The sequence below is a fragment of the Mycteria americana genome, chromosome 21, assembly GCF_035582795.1.
Source record: "Mycteria americana isolate JAX WOST 10 ecotype Jacksonville Zoo and Gardens chromosome 21, USCA_MyAme_1.0, whole genome shotgun sequence".
Taxonomy (NCBI): domain Eukaryota; kingdom Metazoa; phylum Chordata; class Aves; order Ciconiiformes; family Ciconiidae; genus Mycteria; species Mycteria americana.
In genome coordinates, this window is record NC_134385.1 from 1,076,510 (window position 1) to 1,098,227 (window position 21,718).

Sequence of the window (21,718 nt, forward strand, 5' to 3'; positions counted from 1 at the left end):
AACAAAAGACACGTTGGATAGCCTGTCCAACCTAATTCCACTAAACCGAATGCGTGCGTTAGGGGAGGGCTGATGAGAACACAGTTTGACATTCCTGTTTTGCAAATGTGGGTCACAGTATGTTCCCTTCCTGGCGTATTCTAATGTATTTCTGCCACTATGCAGAGGGACACGCCTCTCTTTTCCTCCTTGCAATAGGCATCTGCTGAATTTCTTCTTGCAACATTAGACACCAATAATTCCTGCTCAGCTGCACCCAGCATGGCTTTGTACCTTCTGCATAAAAAAGAAATTAACACTAAAAGTAGTAAGAAAGTTTTGAGTTGTGATTAAGTGACCAGTATGAACTATGCTATTCATAAATCTAAGGCATATTCATTTTTTTTCTTTTGCTGTTGTGCATGGTAAATAGTGCAGATTTTAATGTGTTGTGTAGCTGATTATCACATTCTGTCCTTTCGCAAGGGCATATTTGCTTAAGAAAAAATGTCGTGATCCCAGAGATGTCAAAGTTTAGGGCCAATCTGCTATTCCCCTCTTCCTACCTAGTGCAGGGACCCCAGCTCTACCATAGCCGGATGCAGGGGCAGCAGGAAAACCCCAGGAAAAGCCATTCTGCCTTAGAACAACTGCTCTGGAAATATCTGGTTTTAATGATGGACACATGACACCTTGGCTCTGATATGCCTTTAGCAATGGCCATTTCAGGGAGGGAGGAAAGTCTTGATTGCATTCCATAAAATATAGGAAGAAATAACTTGCTGTGATACCCAGCCTGCAGGGCAAAGGCAGACTTTCCTGTAACGCTGTGGGTTTGTCTTTGTGCAATGCCTGAAGGCCTTATACGGCTGCAAGAGCTCATCATGGCCCCATCAAGGTACAATATCCGGCTGAAAATCCGCCAGCTCCCGTTGGACACCGACGATGCCCGGCCGCTGCTGAAGGAGATGAAGCGGGGCAGGGAATTCCGCATCATCTTCGACTGCAGCCACCTGATGGCAGCTCAGATCCTCAAGCAGGTGAGCGGGGGGCGACGGGGGGCGAAGCAAAAGTGGCCACCGAGGGAGCCCCGCGTACGGGGTGGCCGTACTGCAGGGAGAGCCCCGCAGATAGGGGTGCAGACTGCAGCTTTCCCTCTGTCCACAATCCACAGCTACACTAAAAGATACACCATGTACATTTTTCAAGGATACTATTGGATTTCTACAGAAAATGTAGTTTTCACTGAAAAAAATGGAAGTATCAAAAAACGACTGTCGGTAAGAACGAACAAATGTTACAGGAGGAGCAAGTGCCAAGTGTCCGTGTCAAATGCAGCGCTGAGCCAGGCTGTGGTCCCGCTTCTGTCTGCGGCTGCGGAGCCCCAGCCCTCTGCCCTGCACCCGCAGCCGTCTGGGGCAGCGTCGGCTTCTCTCTCTCAGCCAGGGCATCAGGCAGGACCGTGCTCTGGGCCACTTCTGCCACTGGTCATTTAGCCCTGTAGGAGCTTTTCACGCTTGCCGATTTTAAATACCTTCTTTCCCTTCTGTGCTGCTTCATGCCCCCAGGTTTGTGAATACATGCCCATAGAGGGCAGGGTATAAGACGCTTGGGTTTGGTTAGCTATGTTCCGAGTTGTGCACGCGGTCCTGCGTCTCACTGCGAGCAGCCAGGACTGGGCCAGCCGGGGAGGGACGGCGTCCTCTGTCCCTTCATGAGCACCATGTGCAATTCTTGGACTTTAAGCCCAATGTCAGTGATTTTCCATTCATTTGGTCTCTCTCCTTTCTCCCCGAGTTCCTCCACTGGCATTCTTCGCAGACCACAAGGTCTGCTGCTCACCCCAGCTCCTCCTCATTTCTGAGTGCCTTTGGGTTTCAGGGTCAGTATGAGGCAGAGGAAAATGCTCTCACAAAGAATGCTAAAAACCAGCCGGTGGGAAGTGTTGCTCCTATCAGCCCAGCAAGACACTACCACGTAGATTAAAGAAATCCCCTGAAGGGCTGAGGAAGCAAGCACATGGAAAGAGACTTCTCTTGCAGCCTGCTTGATGCAAAACGAAGAGAAGTGCTCAGAGAAATCAGAAAGCCTGGGAGGGATTATTAAAGAAAGCAATATAAGGGACTCATTGTCTCCTGCCTATTATTTTAACATGCTGGCTGTGTTTGGTGCTGTTCACTTATTATGCAGTTTATTATAGCGTATTGTGCCATCTGCTCTGCTCATCACGGTGAGTGCAGAGTGAGGAAGATGGAGGAGAGAGGGGACTAGGGGGAAAGAAGTCTTTCTAAGTCCTTCTGGCTGGTTTTGTGTGTGTGTGTTGGTTTTTTCAGGCCCCAAAGCTGTGGATTTCAACTTAGCAATATTATATAGCATATTTTTACTCAGGAAAAAACCTGTTAAATATTTTCAGAGTTGGGAAGGCACACAAACCCAAACCTCTCTGAACACTTGTACAGTGTTCAGGTGTGTGACACCGGGGAGGCTCTGAGCAGTGCATACCGCGACCCTCGTGTCTCTCTCACTGTTGGCACTCGCATTTACTGAAGAATTAGGAAGCTCAGAAACCTCATCTTCTCCTAACTTTTCTACCCGTATCAAGAAATGCATGTCTAGAGGTGCCACCTTCACTTGTGAAACAGCATTTTTCTTTTCCATAGGACGGGATAGAAAAACAGGCTTCCCAATCCCTGCTCCACACTGCGCTCCTCACGCTCCGCTTTGCACAATCGCCGACAGTAGGAGCTGGGTAAAGCCACAACCTTCTCCTGGAAGAGGGGAGTCTGCTTTCGCTTTGCAGTGCGAGGAGAACACCACGCAGGGAAAAAAATGGACTGCAAAAAAAGTCAGGGAAGAATGGCCCAGCTTTCTGTTTGTCCCGGAAACAATAACGTGCATATATTATTGCTATATTTGCCTTTTGCAGCATTTTGGTAACTACACCAGTTAGCTTTGCAGACGTTTGGCCTCTGGTGTTTGCTCCGACCAGGCAAGGTCCCTGGAGCCTCTCGGCTGCGCTGCCCGCTCCAGCGCAGCACTGACGGGTGCAGAAAAGGTTCTCTCAAGACTCGCGCTAAAATTTCCACCACTTGGTACTGCTTTTAACTGCTCATCTTTAGGTAACATAAAACGGTTTGAGCAAGTATAGCCTACATTCGCTAACGTAGCTCTGACTAAGCACACAGCATCAAGCCAGCCCAGAGCTTGCTCCCAGTTATCTAAGGTAACGTGCTCCCACAGCACACAAGTAGCAAGGCGCTTCACTGATAATCTGGGCAGTATTTTTAAACTGGATTAGTAAAAAACCCCCATGGATTAGTAATCCATGAATAACAACACAAGAGCTGGCACAAAGACGTACAGATGCCATCGCCACATACTGCTCCAGTCTGGGTTCCTTGGAGCGACCGAGACATCAAACCATTCATTATTTTACCCTCTTGGACAAACAAATCATTGTAGAAACCTACCACAGAGCTAGGCCTGCTCGCGAGGCCTTCCCATCCTACCCCAGCTTCTCTGGCCTTGCTCCTTTCTGGTCACTTGTTAATGCTTTACATCTGTTCTCTGGCTTCCCAGCTTCTCTGTTCTCCTTGGCAGCTGTCTCTGAACAGTTGCTGCACTCCGCAGCGCACAGATGTGCCTGTCTTAACTTTAATGGAGCTCCCATTCTCATCCTGGTGATTGCCTGTAGCTTATCCACCAGGTTTATCATTTATTCATTTCCCCACAAACCCAGATGCATCCTGCAGACAGGCTGCGAGTACTGGGAAGCTGGGGCTTCCTTCTTGCAGTAGGTCTGGACTCTTCATCTACCGCTGATCCAGCTGTAGAATCTGAACTGGAATGTCATTATTTACTCTCGATTGGTTTCATGTCATCTAACTGATGCTTCACATACTGAGGTATCGTTCCCTGCTCCAGCTCTTTGCACCCGGGTGTGCAGGTCAGGAGAGAGCCAGGACGCAGCCCTGCAGGCCAGGCAGGGAGGAGGGGGACGGGACGGCACGCTGCCGCACAGAGACAGCTGCCTGGCTGTCTGAAAGGTACTTCCAGGCCAGAAAACGTGGGATAAAGTCACACCCTAGAGTTACAATATCTAGGCTTGTAATCTAGATCCTTTCCTTTTCCCTTGTTTTTTGACATCTCACTTCTTTTCACACTGTCACTTCCTTCCTTGGAGCTAAATTCTGCCCTAGTAATTTTAGCAAAAACCAAAGAAGCAAACATTTCCTGGGGGGACTTGAAGTCGCTTTCCCATCGGTGGAGATTTAAAGTGCTCTTGCATGTGTTGTCTCCAGAAAACATGCTCACCGAGCCAGCATCACAGTCAAAACCATGGGTATCTCTTTCCTTTAGCCAGCCACCAACTTCAAGGTGACCCTTCTCATAGACAGAAACACGTTCCCCTTGTGTTGTGTACGGCCCGGGCAAGGTCATCCAGCCGAGGTCCCTGCAGCCCGCAGCCATTCTCTGACAAACCTCACAGAACAGCATGTTCTCTCCACTGCTCAGTTATGCAAATCCCAGCAATCTGCACGAACCTTCCTTCGTGCAAGGGCTGGCACACCTAGAGCCTGGGCTGGCCAAGAGCCCTCGGGTCCGGGCCATGATCTCCAAGGGCCGAGGGATGGGAGATGTTCCTGCTCGCCATCCCTGTGCCTATACTTTCACCGACCCACTTCTAAACCAGGCACTGTGATAGAATCTGACTGTTGGACGCAGGAAGGAGGGACTCACAGACAAGAGCTATAGGTACATGTTATATGAACGGGTACTGAAGAGGAGGGGATGCAGAGCACCAGAAATACATGTGTAAGAAATAAAAAGCCTTTTACTTAGCTTCGTAGCCAGTATGCAGACTTGTAACCATGAGAACAGGCTGCTTTATGGTCATTCTGCACAGGTTTACGCAAGGTTGATGGTTGTTTGGTATCTGAAAAGGAAAGGCAACCCCCTTTCTCCCAGTTGTGCCGACAGAAGTAAGCCTGCATCCCTGGAAGATTTTGCACCGTGTGTGACCCGTGAGCACAGCGGTGTACCGCAGCCGGTGTCCTGGCTTTCTGTCACACAGCAACACCCAGAAATGCCACCGGCCTCCACGGGAGCCGGACACCGAGGCTTTGCTGCCGTTTCAGAAAGGTTTGAGGACCACAGTTCAGCTCAGCACTTAAGCACATGCCTCTTGCTGGCTAAGTACATGCTTAACTGCTTCACGGGATTGATCCAGAACCCAGCTTCTGTGTTTCTGGGTCTGTCTCCTGCCGCATTTACCAGATCAGCTCTTTAGAGGTTTATGTTGCATGACTGTTGTTATATTCTTGTATCCACTCTTACTAACCTCCTTTCCCTACTCTCCTCAAGGCCATGGCAATGGGAATGATGACAGAATACTACCACTTCATCTTCACCACTCTGGTAAAGTATCTAATCTGTGCGAACACCTTTTACACTCACTGCTGAGCCTGAATGGAAAGTGAGGAGGTGGTCTAAGTGGCAGGAGAGCGGGCTGGGTGTCCTGTCCTGGGCGTGCATTGCATGGCTGCAGGGCACTAAAGTGGTGGGGTGGGAAAAGCAAGGGAAAGGAGGTCTGGTACCCTAACAGAAGGTGAGAGCAGGGCTAGACTGGGTTAGAATCAGAGCACAATGATTTGGTTGTAACATCTCTGCAACTGCAGCATTGCCTGGGTGCTCGTTCTGAGAGACGTCAGTCTTTTCTCTCGTTGCTTTTGGACTGGCTCACTCCCTTCGGCTGCTCTGGCTTTGCACAGATGTTGGTTCTGGTTTTATTTCCCCTCCCAGTCATTTTGATTTCAGTGCAGCTACCCACACACTGAAAGATGAGCATACGTGTGAATTTGCGAGGCTGTAGTCCCACAGACAGGATCTGAAGGGACCGAGTTTCAGTAAGAACGGGGTACGTGTTTCCGTGTGTTCACCTAGGTCTCCCTTAAAAGCCAGGAGCAGCCCTGCTGTGGTCAATAGTTCAGTACCGCAGGTTTATTTTGCATGAGAAGAACTCAGCTTGAAATTAACTCCACTCTCATTAAACACGGGCCAGTTCTTCTCTGACTCCAGGAGGCATTTTGGTTTGGGTTTTTTGGCGTGCCACTTTTGTTTCCATTTAGGATGCTATTGTCTAATATACTGTTGAATTCTGCGTGATTTTGAAAATCCAATTTATCTTTTGCCTTTAGGAAAGAATCAGACTAAACTAACCCTTAAAAACTGCAAAATTTATTTTTCAAATGCAAAAGACATTTTAATTACCCCTGCTGCCATTATCTATTCCAGGCAGCTTTAAGCATTTCCCAGATAACCTCCTATTAATCAGCCCCAGCTGAGCCTAGAGTACATTTCATGTGTAGGTACAGCCTGGAGGTGGGAAAAGAAGAATTATAATAAATTAATAGATAAGCAATCACAATTAATGCCACTTTCCTGAAATAACAGTTATATCATGGGAAAGATATTTTAATCTGTCATTCCTTAAGGCAATGTTTTCCTAGCTTGCAATGCATGTGCTTCAGCTTCTACAGTACTAGACCCATGGGGTGCTAATGAATTAGTCTATTATGTTATACTGAATGTTTCTAAAAGGTCCCTAGTCAATACTGAGTACAGCGTATCAACACTTGGCGTGAAATGCTTCAACATTTTGCTAGGCAGCAAGACTACAGTTCACTGACTTCAGCATGAAGAGCCCCATCAGCCTTTTCTACCAGAGGAGGAGGAACTCTTCCCAGCCTTTGTCTAATGTGTGCCCAGCTTTTACATCCTGCAAAGTCCCAAGCAGTGACAACGCCCTTAAACTCAACTCTTCTTGGAATTTCTCAGCAGCTTGTAAAAATGAGTCCTTGCAAATACCGAAGTCTCCCCACCGCCTGCTGCCACTGCTGCTGCTTACGGCAGTTACGGACAGGCAGAAGCAGGAATCTCTTCCCATGCTTTGAGGTGACGTAAACAAAAATGACACACCCAACCTGCCTTCTCCCAGTTAGGCACTAACCCAAACCAGTCCAGTTTTCCACTGGCGTTGATAATCAGGCACTCTTGTTAAACTCAGTGTACCTGAGGCTCATGACACGACACGAGCGTACTCGTGACTGAGTACATCAGAGGTTATTATTCAAACGGCGCTGTACACGTATGCCTCCCATTACGGCCACGGCCGCTCCTCCCAGCGACAGCTGCCCGAGCAAATCCGTGCCCAGACAGGGATCCTCGGCAATCCGTGGCAGGCACGTTATCCACGAGCTGTTTTGCACAACAGCAGATGGAGGGTGCTCTTCCTGGACACTTGCTTTTGCAGCTTCCTACTGCGGATGCTAGATGTGGTGAGGATCAGACCTCAGCATTGCCGCCTACGACTGACGAACCAAAGCTGGGGATTTTAACTGGGGAGGGGGGAGAGCGTGTGTAAGAAACGGGAAGAGCCGCACAGAAACACAGAGAAAAAAAACTTTCTTAAAGGTAGTAGGATGGAGGGGAGAATTAATCTGCAGTACAGAAAATAATGAGTGAAAGGGAATGTAGATGAGGTGGAAAATAGAACCAGATGTTTCAATTTGTGGCTGTGCAGGAGCAGAAAATCCAGAAGAAACTGATATGGCAATTCCCCCCACGCACCTCTCCATGTTCTGACACTCAGCTTGTATTCTTAATCTTCCTCTAATTCCAGGAGATGAGAAATCAGGTTGCAGCTGAGATTGAAACTGGAACCAGGAAGGGACCTGATGGGAGGTTGGCTTCTATAGGAACTTGGTGAAATGAAGGGTCAGTGGAGAGCAGCAGGATGGGAGGGCACCCAAAATCCTGGTAGATGAAAGGTGGCCAGGGTGGCAGTCTGACAGCTGTGCGATGGGGACCAGGAGATCTGGAGCTGGGCGGATCAGATTTGCCACGTACGGTCACATTCTGAGGGGGAAATGATCTGCTTTTGCAACCAAAAATTATTTCCCCACTGCAATTTCCAGAATACAAACTGAAGTGTCTGATAAAAAGTTATGAATTCTGAAAAAATAAATCTGTTCCAATGGGTCAGGCACAGGACCGCTGCACAGCCTCATATCCAGTGATATAAGCATCTGTCTGAGGTTAAACAACTGTATTTGCCCTTAGTTGCCGTAAGTCATTTAAAAGTCAACATTATGGCCTGGCTTTCACGATGCCCTTTAATAAAACGTGGAGGTTTGTATTTGCAATTTTTCAGGGGAAAAAAAAAACCCAAATAACAAAGACCCTGAACTCTGTTGTGGGTGTGATTAATGACTCGCTCCCTGGCTGCACCTGCAGATTAAAACATGGCATCCATCAGCAGGATGCCTTGGGGGTGCCAAGTCAGAGGCCAGTGCTTAAGGAAAAGATCAAACCCCCAAAGCTTATTAAAGCAAAACAGCTGAAAGAGTTCCTTGCTCTCCCACTGAGAATGAAATCTTGGTTGCTGGCAAGTGCTGATTTTGTTATGCTTTGCTTAGGGCAGTGTGGTTTAGCACCAGTGCTTTTCCAGCTGCCCCACGGGCAGAACACAGCTCGCTGCTGACGGACGCCGTGTCTGGGTGAACCCACGGCATGGCTATGTCCTACCAGTATAGCCACATTATGCAGAACAGCAACAGCCACGTAATCTCATGCTGTATTTAAACTCTTTTTTATAATCCCTTGTGAGAGCAATGAACATGGTTCCCATATTCATCCCCCACGCTCTATCACAGAAGACAGTGGTGTTGCCTTTCCGCCTCCCCACATTTTTACTACCACTGAACACTTGCAGAAATTATTCAGGATAAACTCTGATTAAGTATGTCCCATCCAACAAATGATTCCCATTAACGAAGCCCCTCCAGACTGCCATTCTCCACGACATTCATTCACGATCCCCCTCGCTCGGTGCCATCACCCAGGGAGCCCTTGCTTCCCACAGGTCAGCTGCCCTGAGCTTTTGCTGAGCAGATCAGCTGTGGTACGCTCTTGCCGTGTTGTCTAACCCCAAACTACCCAGACCAGTTACTGGGCGCTGAAGTTAATCCCCGAGCTGAAGTTAATATTGAGACGTGCAGCAGAGCCAAGAGATGCATTGAAGCAGTGCACTTGCAGAGGCCTCCAAATGCCCCTCTCTCGCTGCCTGCCAAGTGATGCTCGTGGGCTGGCTGCCAGCAGAGCTGAGGACTGCCTGGCTGTGGTTTTTTTAGATCGTATAAAGGGCACTCTCATTCATTTGCAGACTGTGTAGGCTGGTCGTAATGTCAAGAAATGCGTCTTAGTTCCTCTTTGATAGCCGTCTGCAAATTGGCATTCTGCATTCAGAGTTACTCTGTCATCTGCAGCACCCTGTGGGCTTCAGCACTCACAGCAAACCCTCCATGGAAAGGCCCCAGGGAGCTTCGGCTACAGGAACTCTGCCTTGTCCCCTCCCCCTTGGTTGCAAGCCTCTCTTCGCCGTTACAGATAGCAATTCTGGTTTTCTCCCCGCAATTCACTTGCCTCTTTCATGCAGAGAGTGAGCTCTTTGGCAGGAGTTTCCCTGTGCTCTGTGTGGGTGAACCTGCACATACGACGCCCTAATTCCACTAACACCTACGAGTCCTGTCTTTCTGCAAGCAGTGACTAATGGCAACAGACAGTACAATCCGCCAAATCATGAGGGCATCATCCTACCTCCCACCTGCTGTGGGCTCTGCCTTCTCACTTCAAACACAGACATGAACCGATGCAGAAAAGACAAACAAAAAGCTAAACAAAATGTTTAAACCGGTTTCTCTCTTTTAAGGATCTTTATGCATTAGACCTAGAACCATACCGCTACTCTGGAGTGAACCTGACCGGCTTCCGAATCCTCAACGTGGAGAACCCACACGTGTCCTCCATCATTGAGAAGTGGTCCATGGAGCGGCTGCAGTCAGCGCCCAAGGCGGAGCTGGGACTGCTCGATGGCGTGATGATGGTATGAGAAGTTTAAACAAAGCATGGGTGAAGTCTGGGAAGCAGAGCAGAGCGGTAGGGAAGGCAGGAACATTCGTTAAGGCCTAATGTTATAATTATTGGTTCTTGTACTAGTAACAACTCATCCCAGGTATCTTCCCCACGGTAGCTACTTGCATTCTTTAATAACCGTCCCTTGAATGCAGCGAGTTCAGCTGGTGAATCCCCTGCAGCCCACTGCTCTGTTAACACTGTCCTTTTGCAGGCCCAACTGCTCACAGATTTGCCAGTTTTGAGAGACTGTGCTCCTTCCCTCCGCTCCCTTCTTGCCAGTAAAAATCTGTCCCCAGGACTGGCAAAATTCAAAGCTTTCAGTTCCAGAAAGGGCTGAGCACAGTGGGGAAGCGCCCTGGTGACTTCATGCCAGCAACAAGACAGAGAGCTGCGATCGGCTGGGTATTGTACCCCTTGTTCAGGTGCAGCAGGATTTCTCCGTGCTCACCTGATGTGCAGCTGCAGCGAGCGCTCGCTGACCTGGAAAGGGATGGGCTATGTGCGCCCCAAACCCCGGGGCACGCAGGAAAGGGCATCCTCTCTCTTTGGTTGCCCTCCACAAGTCCTGTCTCAGCTCAGGGCAGGACGGCCACCTCGCAAGTCCCTCTGCCCAGCCCTGGGAGCAGGGCTGGGGAGCAGAAACGCTCTCGTCTCACCGGACGAGCCAGGTAGCCAGGGCCTGTCCCACAGGGGCTTGCAGGGCTCCAGCTGCCACCACGTCCCCACGCAGTCCCCGAGAGCAGCCGAACGCCCCGCTCCCCGGGGCTGGGAGCACAGCACACGGCTGGACTGGGCCAGGCAATTCGCTGAGACTGATGCAGGGAGAAAGAGCCAAAGCTATGCCCAGAGATGGGCTTTGCTGCAGCTTTGATGACTCCTTTTAGGGTCTGATGGCAGCTCTGCTCCGCTGAGTTACTGCTCGGAAGGTACAGCACCTGCTCGCCCATCTGTCTTCCCTGCGAGGCTGTCTCCGACCCCCGTAATTGCTGACTGGCTCCCTCCTTCCCTCTCCCTTTAGATCTGCCAGAACGCCCCCCAGAAGTGGCAAAGCCTCCCAGGCTTTCACCTTGAAATGGCTCCTCGGATCCCTCCTGTTCTTTTTTTTTTCCTTAGAGGAGAGCCCCACCATTCTCCTTTAGCTTTCTACTTTTCTGCAGCGTTACCCACAACCACAGCATCACATTGCCTGTAATGGTGCCGGGTTCCCCCCGCTGCCGCTGGCTCCTCTCCCGTTCTCTGCTGTTTGCTTCTTCAGAGGGGATCCTGCCTTTTGTTTTTGTTTGCTTGGTGTCGATCCCAGTGGGGCCCTGATCTCAGCTGGGCATTACAATATGTAATTCACCATGAAATTGCTTAGACATATTCTTGTACCCCCTCGTCCCCAGCCCCGAACTTACACCGCCTGTCCCTGCTGCTGTAAACACAAGCCCACGGGATGCAGGTCGGGTGCCTGCTCTTCATGCTCGGGTGCTGCGGGGAGGGAAGGTCACGGGGATGGCTGCTAACGTCGGAGGATTTTCTCCATGGCCACGTCCTGATAGATATTTGCCCAGCTGTTTGCTGTATTATTTCGTTTTATTGTGTTTTATTACGCTGCTGCTACACTCACATCTGTTTTGTAGCTTTGTGAAGCCAGCAAATAATGTATTTTCACTAGGAGGTCTTACCATATCGGAGAGAAAAATAAATCCAATTCTCTTGATCAGTGTTTGGAGGTGAGATGGGGCATCTCAAATTGAATCTAAAACCATCACATTATATGGAAGAAAAAAAAAAGTTCTCCCTAGTTCAAATCACTGAAATGCAGGAAGATGTTACAAATCTGGGAGGTCCTGATTTCAGTGGCAATTTGGGTCATTTTGGAAAATTCCGTGCCCGTGGACAAGCCATTTAACTTCTCTGTTTCTTATTTCCCCATGTATAAAATAGTGTGGATAATATGTTCTCATATAGGTTTTTTTAATACTCAGATGAAACAGACTAAAGAAAATTCTGTTACTATCTTGTACATTTAGAAATAACTAGCTTCCTTGTTTGACAGGACAGTAGTAAATGCACTAGAAATAACCAGAACAGATGCACACAGATAAATAATATTTTCACAATCTCTGATTTTAAGACAGAACTGTGATCTTTTAGTCTAAAGAGCCACATAACAGGAAAACACACCCGTGAGGCTTTGTCACGTGCAGAGCTACACGTTTTGAGGACGTGTTTTGCATGAGAGGTCAGCTTAGAGGTTTATACAAGTCTTGTGTTAAAGCATACGCATTTATGGCAATCTCTTGAGATCCCAGTGAGTCTCTTGAGAGCCCAGCCCTGCCCTCGGAGTGCCGTTTGCAGGGTTAGACACCCAGGAGCTGGCATGGTGGGCAGCGGACCAGGACAGAGAAGCCCTTGGGTCCGCCGGGTGTTGGGCAGGAGGTAACTCAGAGGGGGTTCTTGCCGCTTCTCCTGCGACACGTTACGGATCCCCTGCTGCTTTGCCGTCCGAATGCTTCCTTGCTCTGGAACCGCTATCAACACAAATGCTGTTCCCCTTTACTTTAGACAGACGCTGCCCTGTTGTACGACGCGGTGCACGTGGTCTCCGTCTGCTACCAGCGCGCCCCTCAGATGACCGTGAACTCCCTGCAGTGCCATCGGCACAAAGCCTGGAGGTTCGGTGGCCGCTTCATGAATTTTATAAAAGAGGTAAAAGCATGATTTGCAACCATAATTGCTTCCCACTAACACAAAACTTCCCTAGCAGGAGCAGCGCAGCTGCTCAGCGCGCAGGTACGGAGGCACGTGGCAGAGAGGCTTGGCAGGTACAGGGTTATAAAAAATCCCCCCGCCTGGGCAGGTACAACTGGATGGAAGCACAGATATATACCAGGCTGCTGAGTGCACCCAGAAAGGAAAAATCCTATCTTTGCCTTCGAAATAACATCCGTGCAGCCACGCCAAAACATCCAAAACGCGCTGAAATCTCCCGTGCTGTCACTGAGACTTGCCCTGGCCTCTTCTTGCGTCAAGAGCAGCTGGACCACGCTCTCTCTGAGGCCGTTTCTTAGCAGAGCAATAGCCATTTGCCTTTTACAGGAACATTTGCTTAGGGTCCACAAAGGGCATTCAGGGCAGCTAAATCCCAGCGGCAAAGCTGGCAGCGCTGTGCCTCTCTGCCTGTGTGCTGATGAACAGCTTTGGCAGAGTGGTGGATTTAGCAAGTAGGGAGCCAGGGGAGCGAGGAGGCAGCTTCGCTCCCTCTCTGTTTTCAGTCATTATGATTTCTTTCTGTTCAGCCCACGTAATTGTTTGTTTGCATCTGGCTTAAGCACGCAAGCAGACTCAAAGCACGAGTGTTTATGAGCAGTAAGCTCACCAAGGGAGTGCAGCACAGGGAAGCTGCAGTGAGAGGTGGCCAGCCCTCCCAAAAGAGCCCCTGAGCACGCACCCCTGCGCTCACAGCCCGGGTTTTGCTCTGTCTGCAAAAAGGAGCCCTCACATAAGAAAAAAATGAAGGCAGAGCTGCAGGGAGATACTGCGAACCCTACCAGATATGGCTTTGTGATAAAAACCCCTTATTTACCCTAAGGCCTTCTTAAACTTCTATGCCTTTGGCTCTTCATGTGGGAAGTTATGAAACTGGCTGGACTATAGGATACACAACCAGGCCACCTTTAAAAGGCTGGGTATAAAATCCCCTGAAGTTTTTAAGCAGGAAAGAGTAGAAGTACATTGTTAATTGTTACTATGATTTGTGCTGCAGTATCACCTACAGACCCCAGCGGACCCTGAACCCAGGCACGTAAGTGCAGTGAGAGCGTGCCCAGCCCAGCTGCTCCGTGAGCTGCACAGAGCGCACAGACGTAGGGGAGGAGAAAAGAAGAATGATTCCCATGGCAAAGAGAGAATGAACTTTTTTCTTAATAGGCACTGAAGATGGTATCTCTCCTCTCTCTGCCTCTCTCTCTCTCCCCTTTTTCGTGTTTTGTTCCCTTCTGCAGAAAGCCACTCCAGCTGGCTGCCAAAAGAGAGTGTAAATAATTTGTTTGGTTGGCTCCTTTTGCAAATTACCCTGAGCCTCACACTCCAGTGCCTGCCTGTTGTTTCCCTTTCTGGCACCGTGTCAGCTCGTTGCAGGGATAAGCTTCCTACCCATTGCAATCAGAACACACAGTAATTGCTCTCTCTAAACTCCTGTAAAGACAAAGCGGCGCACAGAGGGATGCCTCACCGCAGACACCCGCTCCCTCTGCCCTGGGCTCCCCACGGATACCAGCACCGCTCGCTCTTTGTGCATCCACAGGCCACGGCCCCGACTGCACCGGATCGCTGCAGAGCTGTCACGCCCGGGGTGAAGCCCCCTCTGTTCATACCTGCTGAGGTGCAAAGGGGCTGGGACGGTGGCCCTGCCAGCCCCGGGGAGGCCACCCTCACCCTGTGTGCCATCAGGGCTCCCCAGGAAGCAGAGGGACAGGGCCAAGCGCGGGGGCAGGAGGCGAGGGAACAGGCTCCTCCGCAGCCGCCGCCTGCCCAGAGCCCAGGACAGCAGCGCTTGGAGTTTGCCTGCAGGGACAGGGCCGACACCAGCGGGATCAGAGCCTGCCGGGGGCCGTGGCAATGCCGTGCACCCCCAGCCCGGCCGCGGGAGCCGTGCAGCCCGTCGGTGCTCTCGCTCCAGCCCCGCAGGAAGCGCAGGGCTCAGCACACAGCCCTGTTTGCTCCAGTTGGGTACGGTAAACACGCCGTGTTTTCCCAGGCTCCCGGGGGGCTCCGCAGGCTGCGCGTCCCACAGGCAAACCACCTGCACGCCAAAATGAGCAAACTGAGCGCAGCCTTCCGCAAAACTCAAGGGTGGGGAGGCTGGGAGGAGGCTGCCGTTACTCCTCAGGAATTAATGAGGAAGAGCCAGAGGAGCGTATTTACTGAGAAATATGCCAGCCCTTCCCCCCTGAGAATACATTATGCCACCTTCATCACACTGGGATGTTTCAAACTCCCCCGCCCATAAAGGAAACACATTCATCAGCGCGATGCGCACACTGAACTGCTCGGGGAAAGAGCCCGAGCCCCAGCTCTCCACTGCTGAGATGCAATTGCAAAGCAGTAAACCATGTCAGCAGCCCAGCACTCTTACGGGAGCATCCTCCTCGGGACGGATGCTTATAGCACATCCCAGCACTGTCCCCGGGCAGAGCAGGCATCATATACCATGCTGTCCCTTAGTGCCTGCTCTGCTAACACAGCTAGCGCCTGATATTCGGGGCTCTCTCATCTCCTAAATCAGACAGATTAATTCTGGTGGTGCTGCTGCAAAGTGTACAGTGGAAAAGAAACAGCATCACGGCATAATTTTGGTTGAAACTAATCTGGACGTCTTTAACCCAAGCTCCTGCTCAGAGCAGGACTCGCTCCCAGTCAGACCAGGCTGTGCAGGACCTCGTCCAGTCAAGGGCTGAAAATCTCCAGGAACGGAGCTTTCCCGGTCCCTTTGGGCACCTGCCCCATGCTTATTCTGCTAAAAACTGATCCAGAGGTATCGACACAGCACGTGCTCACCCCATTCCCATGCCTGTTTCAAAACGACAGAGCCTGCTAGCACGGACAAGCCCTTAGCCTGTTCTGCTCCATTTTCCATCTGAAAGGAAGGAGGGAAGTGTTCAGGACATTTTAGCTTCCACACACCTTGGAAGCATCAGCAGGTTCGTGCAAAACCAGGATTATTTATGAGCTTGACTGGAATTGTCCCAAACCCAGGCTCCCTGCAGCCTGGCATTTATCAGTACCCACAAGGATAAATGCAGGACACAAGGATGCCGTGATAAATGCAAGCAGTTTTCTACTGAGTCATCATGTCCTGCAACAGCTGGTGAACACAAAAGGTGCGAACAAAATTTGTAGCCAAGACTGCAAGAGAGTTAAGAAAATCTACAGCTCTGTCTGCAGTCTGAACAGTGACGGAGGTGATTATTAATTAATCATGCTCTTTGGGGAGAGAGAACCAGTATAAGGACTAATTAAACGAACATACAGCGGAGGGCAAAAGATTATTTATGATACCAAGTAACAACCCTGCTACTTTTTCTCCCTTCCACAGGCCCAATGGGAAGGATTAACGGGACGAATTGTCTTTAATAAAACTAGTGGTTTACGGACAGATTTTGATTTGGATATCATCAGCCTCAAAGAAGATGGTCTCGAAAAGGTAGGCAGAGTTTGTCTTATCTGCGTACGGCTTAGTCTAGCTCTGATACTCAGGCAACAGAGAAAATGGTTGGTGGTTGCATTGTTTCCATGTTTTCTGGTTTTTATATGAAAGATTTACTTTGTGGGATTTCTCAGATCCTTTTCCATGCCTCGTCCATGACTCACTAGCCCGAAGCAACGTGTGTGGGATTACAGTTACTAGCTGCAGAAGTGCTTGTGGCACTTCCCTGGGATACTGGAAGCAGAAGAAACTTTCTGAGCAGCCATTAACCGCTCCTTGCCCAGGCCAAAGGTAGAAGGAGTAAAGCCTGTCCATAAAGCCCGTCCCACCCCCCATCTTGCTGGACTTGTTTACCAAACGTTGATTTTTCCCTGAGGAGGCAACAGCTCTTGAAAGCATCATCTCAGTGTGATTTCCCACAATGAAAATTGCCTAAGGCTTGGAAACGACACCAGCTTATTACAGCCTGGATTTTGCAGGAGGATGCAGTGTGTGTTTTTGTTTATTCCTTCTCTGTGTTATCTAAGGGATAATAAGAAAAAAAGCGAAGGGCGTTTTTGCCTGGCTGGGTGGAGGGGTCTCATTTGGTGGCCGTGTTTGCCCGGCCACCCAGAGGAGACACGGCACAAAGGCTGCAGCCTCAGATCCTCCTAATTAGTGCAAATCTCTGGGCACAGAAATGCTGATGTGCAAATCTGATTCTCAGGTGTTCATGGGGATTTCATTTCCTTTTCTTCAATTACTTAAAAAAAAAAAAAGGCAATATGCAAAGCACTAAAGCTCCTAGAACACGGGTTTCAAGGTGAGATCAGTTGTTTAAGGCAAAAGGGAGCAGCGAGTGGCCTGAAGTGAAGAAAGCACCGCAGGGTGGTCAGCTGATCCCAACAGGGAGCGGTGCCCAGGGGCTGTGCTCTAATCCGGCCCCAAATCATGGCATGCGAGGCCACCGAGGGCTCCCGGAGCCTGACCCCTTTTGTGAGTAATTCCGAGTCCCCGCTCTGCTAAAGGTGTCTTGCAGATTTACAGGAGAAAGTTGGCTACTGGGCAGCAAAGCCCTTTCTAGAGCAGAGTCTTGCTTTTCGACAGACACAAGGTGCCTACTGGCAGCTAGGGATGAGTGCTGAGTCCTGTAACCTTTGGGCACGCAGACAGGTTCTGCTACCGCGGGAAATGCCAGCCGGGAGCAGAGAGAGAGGGTTTTCAATTAACCATGCAGCAAGCAGCCCAACATGCACAGATGACTTTTCCAGTTAAGGCTGGGGAATTAATCAAACGGTGCAGGTAGGCAGCCCCCGGAGGCGGGAGGCAGCAGTTTGATCAACCCCCCCGTTTGGAGGGGACGGATCCTGCGCGGTGAAGCTCCCTGGGACCGAACAGCTTGACTTCCCCATCCCCCTTTTTACACTTTGTTTCTTCTTCGCTTTGAAATAAATTGTTGCCACGCTTTCACACCACAGCAGTAGTTGGTTGCTTCATGTAAAAACTCTCAAGGTCACCACAGCACTCTCCTAGTGGGTATTTTTTGGTGTCAAATACAGAATAAAGAAAACATTTCAAATAAACCCAATGACCTTCAGTCTCAGCTGCCATCAGCCGAGCCTGCGCAGGAAGGAGGCAGGAGAGGAGCAGGGGAAGATGCCACCCTCTCACAAGAACTGAGCAGGAGATGATCTTTGTAGCTTGAGTTCTTTTTTTACAAAATATTTTGTTTATAGAGTCTAAACAAAAAAACCAACACGTCTTTTTGGAGTACAGTGGCACCGATGGACTGCTGGAGAGCTGTGTTGGCAGGACAAAAATGTGCGAGTATTCGGATACCATGTGAATCTAAATGTTTAAGTACAACCGTAATATCTATCTGTCAGCCTAATACTCCTCAGGTGTACTGGAGAATAGCTGGCACCAGCTGTATTTATTACTATTGTGTGTCACATAAAGCCCATAGGAAGCCGCCAAGCCTTGATGCATACTCTGTACAGCCGTTCAACTTTCGTCTCCGACAATTCAGAGATTTCACAGTTCCCACTATTATTTTTGTGAAAGCTTCTTGTCAACTCTAGAGGGGTTTTAAAGTATCGATGTCAAATCTCTGTTGAAGCTAGGTTTCTGACAATAGTTAATCTGAAATAACAAAATGCCAAACTACAAACAAATCCCATACGGATTGTGCATTATGTATAATAGCTTATGTTTGTTGAGCTTTAGGATTGAACTCCTGATCCTTATACCTCCTGGATGTTCCAGGGACTACGGAGTATTAGAGTATTAACTCAACCTAATCGCGTGTAGTTTGACTATCTGACTTACACAATTCTCTTAATGCACTTTTTTCCTTTTTCTTTCCTTTTTTAATATTTTAAACTGATTAATTCAGTCTTAAGTACCACATATTTAATTTTCTTAAAGAAAAGTCAGCAAGGCAGAGTTAACCGAGTCTGCAGCACTGCTAGCAGGGGCCTCTCAGACTTGCTTCTCTTTTCCCATGCACAACAATAATCTTTTGACATTGCAGTTGTTGTGTGATCAAAGGGAGATACGGGGCATTGCTTAGGTTTTACCTGAAATATTTAGAGCCTTTCACAAAGTTCATGGAAACTCTTCTAGAATTTATGACATTTTTTTGCCAGGCAGCATTGCTCATTACAAAGTCTCTTTTTGGGGATGCAGTAAAACCAAGTTCTCTCCTTGGACTGCTGAAGAGGTTGAAGAATCTTAAAAATAGCAATAAATAAAATATCGGAAGTTCCTGACTCCCCAGTGGGTTTGAGCTGTCTGCCTTTAGTTTCTCTCCGAGTCCCATCTCACAGTTTGACCCTACAGATGGATTGCTCTGTTCCCATTTCCATGTGGGGTTTTGTTTTTTCTCACCATCAGGCTGACTATATGGCCACCCTGCTCCGTTTCTTGGCAGCAATCCCATATTCCTCCAGCTTTCCTGACATTTTATCTCACCGTCACAGTCCTTTAGCCAGCCCTGCCTTCAAAGTTTGTTCTAAAGCCTCCCCTGCACCGCGGAGATCAGGTTAACAGGCTTAGAGTTGCCTAGATGACTTCTCTTAAATAGAGACATGTCTTGCTATTTCTGGGTCAATAGACTTCTTCAAAGTCTAATAATTTATTAAAATTGACAGCTTGAGAAAAACAGAGCACCTCAAACCGATGAGGAACGTAGCTGTGTGTGCCTGTGCCCAGACCCGAGCAAGTCTGCTGCCATTCCCTCCTCCAGGTGTGCTACCAGGAGGGAGACCTCCCATTGCAGTGGGCTTCCCTGAAGGGGTGACCAGGGCCTGCCAAGGGGACCCGTTAGAAACGTCCGTCTAGTTTGCCACGGTGCAGAGGAGAGGAGTGGTCCCTACCAGAGATTTGCAGAGCTGGTCAAGTCGTTTTTCATTTTCCCCACCAAAGCAAATTGGTGGGGAAATAAAAAAGAAAAAATGGCCTCATACTTGTATTTGTTTTCTTTTGTTCTGCTTTATCCTTGCCCAGAGTTGACTCTTCAGCATGGTTTGATTTTTTGCTCTACACAGTTCCTTTGCAAATTGTTCATTCAGCCTCTAAATTCCAGTCATCGTGGTCTTCTTTCATGTACCTGCATCAGAGGGCAGCGTAAGGCTTGCTCATTATACATGTGCAGCTGGAGTGACCTGCAACTGAAGGGTTAATGCAAATCTTCTGTTTAGGTGATACAAGATGATAATTTCAGCTTTGCTTCTGTTTACCGTCGATGAAAGAAGCAAGCTCCATTTTCCAGGCCAGTAGAATGCTGAGAGCAAGTGAGGAATGTAAGCTGGCTGTTCATGCGTTCGTTTGCTTTCTTTCAGGTTGGAGCGTGGAGCCCTTCTGACGGTTTGAACATCACGGAAATTTCCAAAGGACGAGGGCCTAATGTCACAGACTCGCTGAGCAACAGATCTCTCATTGTCACCACTGTCCTGGTAGGAAACCGCAAAGCCTGTCTTTTTCCTCCACCCACAAATCTCAGGGATATCTGGTATCTCTGAAAATTCACAGCATCCCAGTACAGATCTGCTAGTCCCTCTGGGAAGCCGAGCAAGGGTGCAGAGAGCCCTCGCATGCGGGCTGGGCTCAGCAGGGCACCGCAATGCCCATGCACCTGCACCAAGGTGACCTGCGGCATCCTCCGATGCCACCGCTCCCGAGCAAGCTGCCAGCCAACATGTGGCGAATGGTGAGGCTGGCACGGGCCAGCTGGAACCACGCGTGTCCCCCGTGCCCACGAGGCCGCTGCTCGTCCCGGCTGAGCTCCCCCGCTTCAGCTGCCCGGCCAGGTCCCCTGTCCCCCCTTGCTCCCTGCATGCTGGAGGGCACGGGAGGTTTGTGCCTGCTGAGCTCCAGGGAAGCTCCGAGTCGCCCGTTTACCACCAGCGCCTGGGCAGGCAGTGGCGGGCACTGTCAGATGGCCGGCACTGCCTCCCTCAGCCAGGAGTGTTCTTGGTACGGAAGAAAATACTAAGAACAACCAGAGACCCTGGCTTAGCTGTAACAATCGTGTTTCTTTCCCCCTCTTAAGTACATATTTGACAAACTAGCTAAGAGTAATGCCGTTATCCAGCAAACCACGGTTGCTTAACAGGTCTCCTCCGCTTCCAACTGTCGCGCTGCATTTTGTTCTCACATTCGCTATTGGATTTGACGGCAGGCATCAGATCAGAATGAATTTTTATTTACTATCTAATGAATTATGACTAGTGGCATTGGTTTCTATATGGCTGTATTACACAGCGCAGGCTCACGGCATGTCACCAGGAAGCAACAAAAAATATCAGCCCTTGGACAGCCTACCCACAACTGGGCCTGAATTACGGTTTTGCCTAGGGAAAATTTCTGGCCCTTTTGTGTTCCGTATTTTCAGGGAGCAGAAAGGTACAGATGGTAAAGAGCCAGCTGGGGATGCATTCCCCAGTCCAGAGCAGTGTGATCCCTCGGGATGTCCGAGCCTTCCCAAAAGGACGTGACCTGACAGAGTGGGGTTTTTTATTATAGAAAGAATGGGACCAAGAAAGTGCCCAGAGGAGAATGGAGAAAGCAAACGCTAGGTCCAGGGCAGAAGGAGGGATGGAACCAAAGGTCTTATATCACTCCGCAAGAGGTTAGCAGAACGGAAGCAGGCAGAATGTGAGCCAAATACAGACGCTGCTACAGCTTTCCTTGCAAATGAGCTGCCCCTTCTAGCGAACTTCCCATTCATCACACAATATTTGTTCCAATGAAACATTTTCATTAAAGTCCCTCTCTCCAAGAGTCAGGTACAGGCTTAGGTCATTGACTACGCTCAGTAACACACTGCTTTCATGTCTCAACATGCAGGGGAGATTGGGACAGTTCCTTCCCTTCCCAGTCCAAAAGTTTTCTACTGTGCCAGTCCCATGAGACCGTGATGGGTTGTGTGTTCGGGGGAGTCTGCACGGGGCGGTGTTCCTGTGCCATCCGCATTAGCAGAATTGGTGGCAGCAATGGTTCCCCACTGGCTACAGTTATTGAAATGAATCGTCACATCAGGAGTTACTGCGGAAAGAGTAGAGAAATGACAGAGCAAGAGGCACTTTAACA

The 21,718-nt window shown here is 49.4% G+C and overlaps 1 protein-coding gene across 1 annotated transcript in view; it reads left to right on the top strand.

Annotated features, from left to right (window-relative positions):
- The window catches only part of GRIK3 (glutamate ionotropic receptor kainate type subunit 3), a 123,414-nt gene that overhangs the window by 70,628 nt on the left and 31,068 nt on the right, over positions 1 to 21,718 (top strand). Inside the window, exons 4-9 of the mRNA XM_075522173.1 lie at positions 838 to 1,019; positions 5,344 to 5,397; positions 9,749 to 9,922; positions 12,505 to 12,648; positions 16,037 to 16,144; positions 19,969 to 20,082. Of these exons, the coding sequence (XP_075378288.1) occupies positions 838 to 1,019; positions 5,344 to 5,397; positions 9,749 to 9,922; positions 12,505 to 12,648; positions 16,037 to 16,144; positions 19,969 to 20,082 (776 nt within the window). The remainder of the gene's footprint in view (positions 1 to 837; positions 1,020 to 5,343; positions 5,398 to 9,748; positions 9,923 to 12,504; positions 12,649 to 16,036; positions 16,145 to 19,968; positions 20,083 to 21,718) is intronic.